This window comes from Rhinopithecus bieti, unplaced genomic scaffold (assembly GCF_001698545.2).
Source record: "Rhinopithecus bieti isolate Rb0 unplaced genomic scaffold, ASM169854v2 scaffold_44368, whole genome shotgun sequence".
NCBI classification, from domain to species: Eukaryota; Metazoa; Chordata; class Mammalia; order Primates; family Cercopithecidae; genus Rhinopithecus; species Rhinopithecus bieti.
The window spans coordinates 845,716-854,763 of NW_016817889.1; the positions used below are offsets into that span (position 1 = coordinate 845,716).

Here is a 9,048-nt window from a genome sequence, read left to right on the forward strand (position 1 = left end):
TAACTGTGACCCCCCCGGCCCCACCCCCCCCTTTGGAAGTGATTCTTGGCAACTCTTAAGAGTCAGTCACCTTCACTTCAATGCAAGTTACATTGGCAGCTTCAGGGGAAGCCCGGCATTTGGGGAAAGGGAAGTAGGACGAGTAGAGATTTGATAACCAGGTCAAGACAGGGATCCATTCTTCAAAATCCACCCTTCTGAGACAGGAAGTGTTGCTGTCCTAGTTCTTAAAGAGATTTTCAGAAACTTCTACAGTAGCCTGCTCATCCAACTGACATGTTTCCCAAAGCCTTCCCCTTTCTAGTCCAAAGAATTCAACTTTCAGAAACAACAGACATTAATCTATCAAGCCACCTATGATGCTCCTATTTTATGTTAAGAAGCCCCACTACACAATCAGTTTAGTAAGTAATATAGTTAACCAATGATACAATGTTGGAATCGTTTGACTCAATCATCCTGCTCTTGGGAATTAATTCTAAGACAATCAAAGGAAGCAACTAAACACCAGGAATAGTAGTGCTCACTGCAGAACTATCTATATCAGGAAAAAGTAGAGACAATCTAAATATCTAGCAGTAAGGGAACATCACCTTGGGTATTATGAAGACCAAGTAGAAATGGATTTATGTGCAAACACATTTAAGATCTCAGGATACAAATATTTTATGTATTTTAAGTTTTAAAAGTCATTTAAAAAATTCTACATAAAATTTTAATCTTTCTTTCTTTTTTTTTTAGAGATGAAGACTCTCTAGGTTGTCTAGGCTGGCTTTGAACTTCTGGGATCAAGTGATTCTCCCACCTTATGCCCCTGAGTAGCTGGGATTACAGGAATGCACCACTGCACCTGGCTTCCAGGTAAGATTCAAAATAGACTATGTAAAAATCATATCTATAAAAGGTCAGGGGCTAAGCATGACAAAAGGAAGGAAATTCAGTTTGCGTGGTTAAATTGTGAGTGAATTTTTTTCTTTCTTTTCTTTCAATTTATGGAAATGTTTTCCAGTAAATAATGACAAATAACATCTTTTAGAGAACTTCACCACTATTTTTAAACACATCCCAGAAATACACTTAAAAAAAAAAAGATTAGGAGGAATGACTTGCTGGAGGCAAATGAGAGCCAAATGAGAAGTCTCCTGCAATAAGATCATCCCTTTTTATTTATTTTCTTTATTTTCTTTTATTATTATTTATTTCACTTATTTTCTCGCTTGTTAGAAAGAATGAAAGGCATGGCAGCACATATTACCTTTTCTTTTGAAGACAGAGTGGGATGTACAAACTTCCTGTACAGGAGGCTGGAGCCTTTTGTGTAGGGAGACAGCAGCCAGGCTACAAATGCTATTTTTAGTTCATAATAGAATGGAAACCTGGAGAGACAGAGGAAAACACAAGTTCTGTTAGGTTCTCAGCAACACTGCCCTTTTGAAGGAGACCCGGTGGGTGGCAAGGACGCCTCTCCTGCTTACATACCGCTGCAAGTTTCCCAGATTCCTGTCCTCCACCTATGAAGGCAAGGGTACACACTTGCACACACGCACAGTACAACCCCAACGTCTCTCTTTGAAAACCAGTTCGTGTTTTCTTTTGTTACCAAAGCAAACCAGGAACACAGGTTCTCTCCAGCAATCACCCCCATGACCTGCCTGGCACAGGCTGGAGCTTCCTGCTAGGCTGTGCTCATTTAGATTGGAGCTGGGGCTCCGGCCACAGCCTACAGGCTCAGGGGATCTCTTCTGTGCTGTACACCCAGTCACTCACTCTTCACTCACATCCAAGAAGGCAAAAACACCAGAGGGAATTACAGCAGGGAGGAGCTGACAAAAAAATCTCTAGACTGAGAATGAATTCTTGGCCCAAATAGAGGCAAGGACAAGAGCCTAGCTCTTGATAGGAAGGAGAATGCTACTCACCCTACTCATGTCAATGGCAGGCAAACAGATTTTGATCTTCTCAGTGCCAAGAAATAGAAGAGTCCACAGTGCAGATAACACATAATTTTGGAGTTTGCAGTCCTGCATACCCTCAAGCTTGTTCATTGATTTGTCCCCCCACAGGCACCCAGGCCCTGTACGTGCAAGCTTGTACTGAGCACCAGGTACAAGGAGGTACAGAGAGGCAACTGTGAGCAAAGACCTGATTCCTGCCCTCTTGGAGCTTCTGGTCCAGTGGGAAACACAGACAAGATTCTGGCATCCTTGGAACTAAAGGTCCAGTCAGGGAAACATGCCCAGACTGTATTATTTTATAATTTTTTTTAAAAAAAACCTAAATGAAATGATTTATAAAATAATCACAAATAATATAGAACAGAAACCTGAGACATGTGCCATAGTGCTAGCCCACACGGTGCCTTTGAATGGATTAGAAGAAAACTGGCCTCTTCAACTGGAAGTAGTTCTGTGGCCACATGAACCACAGAGCTTGGTCTGGATTTCAGCCCCGTTCACCTGCTTGGTTAGATATTGTGTGCTGTGAACAACCTGAGCAACCATATTTGGCAGTCCAGAGGTGTAGTAACCATGTGTTTATGGTTTATTTTTTATTTTCTGAATTCTGATGTACTTTGGGGCCTTGCTGACTCTGGAGGAACTGCCCCTCCCAAGGTGAGCCAATTGCTAGAGATAGTAAAGAACTCACCTGCAACATACCTTTCATATGCAAACCAACCAATCCATGGGCCCAGGCTCCAGCCACGGCCTCTAATGGACTCTCACATTCCAGGCCACCATCCACCTGCCCCAATCACCCCAGGGCCAGGGCTAGACAACCAGAGACAGCCCATATACCCTAGAGCCCACTGAGATTATTCAAACCAGCCAAGCCCAAGCCTGCCCACCCTGCTTTGCCCTTTTCTTCCTTCAGCATGGAACATGACAAAGTCCCTCACCCTGGTTCCTTCCTCTTCTCCTGACAGACCCTGAGTGGCCCCCAATGTGGCTCTGCATGGTATGCTGTGCCTCCTGTTTCTAGGAATCTGTGAGTAAAGAAACTTCTCCTTTTGCGACAATTATTTCCATGTCTATGTCTTACCCACACTTGCTTAAAACAAATCCCAGGTATCCTTAAAACCTGATGCTATGAGATGAGACAGTCACCTGTCCTAGTCTTAAAGATCAGGAAGTCCTTTCCAGGCATCCTCCCCAGATAAGCGATCAGAAAATCAAAAAGAGCAAGTCATTCGAGGGCCCTTAACTCTCACATAGACACCCCATCCCCCAGTTAGCAGCCCCACCCACGCCTCCTTTCTTCACCAAGGTCTCCTGGGCCCCTGCCTTCTGCCTCTGGTGGGTGCTTCCTGAATATTCCCTCAGCAATTAGTGGGCACTTTCGTGGAAAGATTGTTTAATGTTTCACAGCCAGAAAAGAGAGAGACTGAAGAACAGAGGTGTGATTCTCTCACATTTGAACACTCTGGTGATTAATAATGGAGGAACTTTTGTTTTGAAAACAAGTATTCACCAGCACCAAAGGGAAAGGAAATGAAGCCAACAAGCTCAGACACCAACACAAGACACACACATAATCTGTCGCACTGCAGCTCTTTTATTTATTACATAAAATATGTCTTTTTAAAAAATAGGTCATGCATGCATATAGTTTAAAAAAATTCTAAAAGTCCAAAAGCATATACAACAAAGAGTCTCCTTCCCCGGCCTGACCCCTAGTCCCTTTTCTAAAAGCAAAAATATTATCAGTTACTTGCATATCCTTCCAGAGATAGACTAGGGCCAGGCATACATCATGCAGGTATATATGACTTCCTGAGTTGCCCCCAACAGACAGAAGCATTCTATATACCCATTACTACATCTTGCTTCTCCCAGCACAGCACATACACACAATCAACAGTATGCCTTGGGGACTATCTCATACCAGTACAGGGAGAGTTACCTCACTCACTCACTCATCTTTTTTTTTTTTTTAGACAGTTTCACTCTGATGCCTAGTTCAAGTGCAATGGCGCGGTCTCAGCTCATTGCAACCTCCACCTTCTGGGTTCAACCAGTTCTCTTGCCTTGGCCTCCCAAGTAGCTGGGATTACAAGTGTGCACCACAATGCCCAGCTAATTTTTGTATTTTTAGTAGAGACGGGGTTTCACCATGTTGGTCAGGCTGATCTTGAACTCCTGACCTCAGGTGATCCACCCGCCTGGGATTACAAGCATGAGCCACTGCGCCTGGCCTATCTCACTCATCTTAATGGCTGTATATGAGTGTATGAGCACTGGCTCAGGCCCCCATGAATGGATATTTACTATGGTTATGATCTTTAGCTACTACAGCCAAGCTACAAGGGAACCTCTTTGTGAACAGTGCTGAGGGGAGTAACTGGCAGCGCTTCAGTGCTAGGGTTCCTAGGGCACTCTGGCTCCTCCCTTTCCAGAGTCTTAGTTTTTCAGCTTTTCCTTTTATTCTGTGAGTTACTTCAGCATCTACCAACAGAGTGTCATTGTTTTATATTCTTTTCCTTGAGTTTGTCAGAGGGGTCTCTGTTACTTGCTAGAATGGATCCAGGGGTCCCAATAACCCATGGCCCATGGGCCAAATCCAGCCTGTCATCTGTTTTTATAAATAAAGTTTTATTGGAACACTGTTGTGCACAATGATTTATTAATTGTCTATGGTTCATTTCATGCTAATAGCAGAGTTGAGCAGTTGCAACAAAGATCATATGGCCTGAAAGTTCAAAACATTTACTATCTGGCTTTTTACAAAAAAAAGTATGCTGACTCTGGATTTAAAGCCAGGACCTCCCCACATAAAGCCTGAAAATCTCTGTCACTGAAGTGTGGGGGCATGGGTTGGAGGGGAACAGTCCTGCTGCCTCTGGAATCATCACATACAAAACCAGGTCCTTGACAGGCATCACAAGATAATCTAGGCTGATCCACTCAGACCCTGTGCTTCCTAGAGGCCCTGGGGTCCCTTGACTCTACCAACACAATCACCACCAAGTCTTCTTCCAGCCTACCTTGAAAGGCAGAGTAAGGCCCTACTCATTTTGTAATGAGAACTCCTTGAAGAACCCTGACCTCTGAGATGTATTTGAAAAGGCCAGATGCACCCACCACATTTCCTCCATCTTTTCCAAGGCATATGCACAGCACTGGGGAGCACAGGGCAGCTGTCATCTCCCGACTCTCCCCATATAACACCCAGACACTCTAGAGGGGCAGATGTATTCTAAGAGGGTTAGACAGGGGATGAAACTGTCTAAAATACATGCAATAAATGTGTAGAGAGCATTTCTGGAAGAAAAGAAAACACAAGTAACTTTTAACAGTGTTACTGGCCAGGCATGGTAGCTCACGCCTATAATCCCAGCACTTTGGGAGGCCGAGGTGGGCAGATCACGAGGTCAGGAGATAGAGACCATCCTGGCTAACATGGTGAAAATATAAAAAATTAGCCAGGCATGGTGGCATGTGCCTGTAGTCCCAGCTACTCAGGAGGCTGAGGCAGGAGAATCGCTTGAACCTGGGAGGCAGAGGTTGCAGTGAGCCAAGATTGCGCCACTGCACTCCGTCTCCAACAACAACAACAAAAAAAACCAATGGTACTTCTAGCGAGGGAGACTGTGGGTCTGGGGAGGAGAGGGGGAGGAGAGACACTTACTCTTCAGTGTATTGTTTCTATTTCATTTTTCCTTATGTATGTATTATTTTATTTTATTTTTATTTTTTTGAGATAGAGTTTTGCTCTGTCGCCCGGCTGGAGTGCAGTGGTGCGATCTCGGCTCACTGCAACCTCTGCCTCCCGGGTTCAAGCGATTCTCCTGCCTTAGCCTCCTGAATAGCTGGGACAACAGGTGCTGCACCACCACACCTGGCTAATTTTTGTATTTTTTAGTAGAAATGGGGTTTCACCATGTTAGCCAGGCTGGTCTCGAACTCCTGGCCTCAAGTGATCTACTTGCCTCGGCCTCCCAAAGTGCTGGGATTACAGGTGTGAGCCACCATGCCCAGACTGTATTATTTTATAATAATAATAATAATAAAAACTAAATAAAATCACTTCTACAACCTGTGAAACAAACCACCATCTTATCTATTCTGGGACCATAAATAATTGCTGTTTTCATCAAGATAGAAAGTTTTACAAAGTTAACCATGAAAAGGGACCTGCCCTAGAGGAGAAGTGGGAAGAAGGGAATGGGGGTGAGCGAAGAGTGAGGAAGAGAGGGTCCATACAAGGGGCTCCAATTCTGGAAGAGAACAGAAGTTAAAGGTGCTTCTAGGAAGACAGAAGACATATTTTAGGACAGAAACTCTCCCCTTAACCTTTTTCAATAGTAAAGAATGCTCACAGCTGTGGAGATGGTGCCCATGTCCTTGGAAGTGAAGCAAAATTCCTACATTCCCAGATGGGCCCATCCCGTGCCTGTTCTCAGGGTGAGAGGAAGGAAGGAGACAGAGGACCCTCCCAGAAGAAGACTAGGATCTATGATACCTGGAGGTTGGGAGAAAAAGAGAAAGCAGGGTGAGGGCATGATCAGGCTGTGGGATAAAGCAGGCAGAAAAGTTCCCAAGGAGCCTCTTTCCTGAAGAAGCAGAGCTCAGGCCACCAGGAGAAGAGCAAAGGACCCTCACTTCCCACCCACAAACTGCCTGGACACCCCCAGCTAAGAGACCAAATGAGGGAACAGAAGAGGCCTCCACATGGGTCAGGAAGAGAGGGGGATGCTACCCATACCTGCTCCAAATATACCAGGTATCAAACGTCCTCCTGTGGTCGGCAGAATTTTGGCCAAGTTCTTCTTCCTTGGTGTAACTCCCATGAATACGTTACTTTACATGGCAAATGGGACTTTGCAGATGTAATGAAGGTTACTGATCAGATGACTTTAAAATAGGGAGATTATATGGGATTATTGGGGAAGGCCTAATCTAATCACATGAGCCCTTAAAACAAAAGCAAAGACCCTCCCTAACTGGTGGCAGAAGCAGACAGAGATTCAAAGCATGGGCAGGACTCAACATGCCATCGCTGGCTTGAAGATGAAGGTGGTGGCATGTGTCAAGAAAACGGGGACCTCAGTCCTACAATCATAAGGAACTGAATTCTGCCAATAATCTGAATGGGCCTGGAAGGGGAATCTCCTCCAGAGCCTTCAGATAAAAGACCAGGCTGGCCCACACCTTGATTCTGGTCTTGTGAGATTATAAGCAGAGGATGATTCCACCTGTACTTCTGACTTATAGAAGCTGTGGAATCAAACATTTGTACTGTTTTAAGCTGTTAAATTTGTGGTAATTTGTTAAGGCAGCAATAGAAAACTAATATGACTCCCAAAATCAAAATGAAATCAATTCTAGAAATAGTTTTTGAGCACTTACTAGATATGAAACTCTGAAATTCCAGGGCCACAGGTAAGGGCATATTCCAGCTATCCAGGAGAAACATAGCCATCATTAGATAGGATTTCCACCCAGCAAAAAGCAGTGAGGCTGAAATGCTGATATCCCCAGGAATGAGCTTGTGAGACTAACACGGGAAGACAGAAGAGGACCCTAGCACCAGACAGAGGCCTTGTTAAGGAGGAAAGGCTGGATGGCAGGACCTGCTATTTAATTGACTACACAGTCTTGACTGGGCTGGCCTCTACTCTCATCTTTGTGAATCAGACAGGAGTCTTCCTGATGTAGCTCTGCACAAAATGGCCTGACTTCCAGTGCCAACCTTAAGGCCTCAGGGAGACAAGGGATGGCTCAGCAGAGGGCTGTGTCTCCACTTAAGGAGACTCAGCTCCATCCAGAGTCTGCTGCATTATCTCTGTGTGGTGCAGGGCACAAAGGCACAAGCATATTGAATTAGGAAATCCAGACTCCTTCACTACAGTTTGAGGCCACAATGGCTGGGACATCTATTTCTCTCAGTGGAGGTGAAAGCTATGTTATGGGGAAAAGTACATACTAAGATAATTAAGGCCATTGACTCAAAACAGGATTCAGAGAGTGCTATTCAGGTCTGTTTCTTGGCCTAGGACATCCCAGAGGGTAATTCCATACTGATCCTTTTTGGGTAAGAACCTGTTTTCTCCAAAGTGGAAATATCTTTATTACTTTCTCTGATGACACTTGACCATGGTTAAAACATTCGTACAACACAGCAAATGCAAACCCAACCCCATGATCCCAAGTCGTAGAAATAACCCTCGTTAACTATATTTTCCACACTACTTTTAATACACATTCACATTCACATGTACACACACACAACTCTTTAAATACAAACAGAAATCGATATATTATTTACAGCTTCTTTCGCCTAAGAAGGCACAATACAGCAATACAAAGATCTAGCTTGTTTTTAATTGCTTCATTGCTGGAAATAGCTGCATTACTTATTAGACAAAAAAATGGGTATCAACTTAAATGCCCATCAAAAGAGGATGACTTAAATAAATTATGCTCCATCTATGCCATGAAATATTATGTGGCCATTAAAATAACAGGTAGATGTATTTATGCTCATATAAAAGTATTTCCAAAATAAATTTAATAAGCAAAGTGAGAACTCTTATGTATACTATAATACTGCTTTTTAAAAAAAGAAGTGTGTGTAAAATGTGTGTATATACACACACACATTAGTTTTGTTTTTTTTTTTTCTGAGACAGAGTCTTGCTTTGTCACCCAGGCTGGAGTGCAATGATGCAATCCTGGCTCACCGCAACCTCCACCTTCCGGGTTCAAGTGATTCCCCTGCCTCAGCCTCCCAAGTAGCTGAGACTACAGGTGTGTGCCACCATGCCTGGCTAATTATTTTTTTGTATTTTTTTTTAGTAGAGATGGGGTTTCACCATGTTAGCCCGGCTGGTCTCAAAATCCTGACCTCAGGTGATCCACCTGCCTTGGCCTCCCAAAGTGCTGGGATTACAGGCATGAGCCACAATGCCCAGGCCATATATTAGTTTTTTAAGAGGATACACAACTGTGAGTAGTGATTACGTTGACAATGAATTGAGTGAGAAGGAAACTCAGTTTTCCTGTACATTTTGTGCATTGTTTCTTTCACTCCTTTTCTTTCTTTCTTTTT

At 43.8% G+C, this 9,048-nt stretch overlaps 1 protein-coding gene across 4 annotated transcripts in view; it reads right to left on the reverse strand.

Moving 5' to 3' along the window:
- Positions 1-9,048, reverse strand: part of REEP1 (receptor accessory protein 1) — a 127,673-nt gene that overhangs the window by 38,543 nt on the left and 80,082 nt on the right. For all 4 annotated transcript variants that reach the window (XM_017856314.1, XM_017856313.1, XM_017856311.1 and 1 more), the window contains one exon: positions 1,256-1,376. In XM_017856314.1, the coding sequence (XP_017711803.1) occupies positions 1,256-1,376 (121 nt within the window). The remainder of the gene's footprint in view (positions 1-1,255; positions 1,377-9,048) is intronic.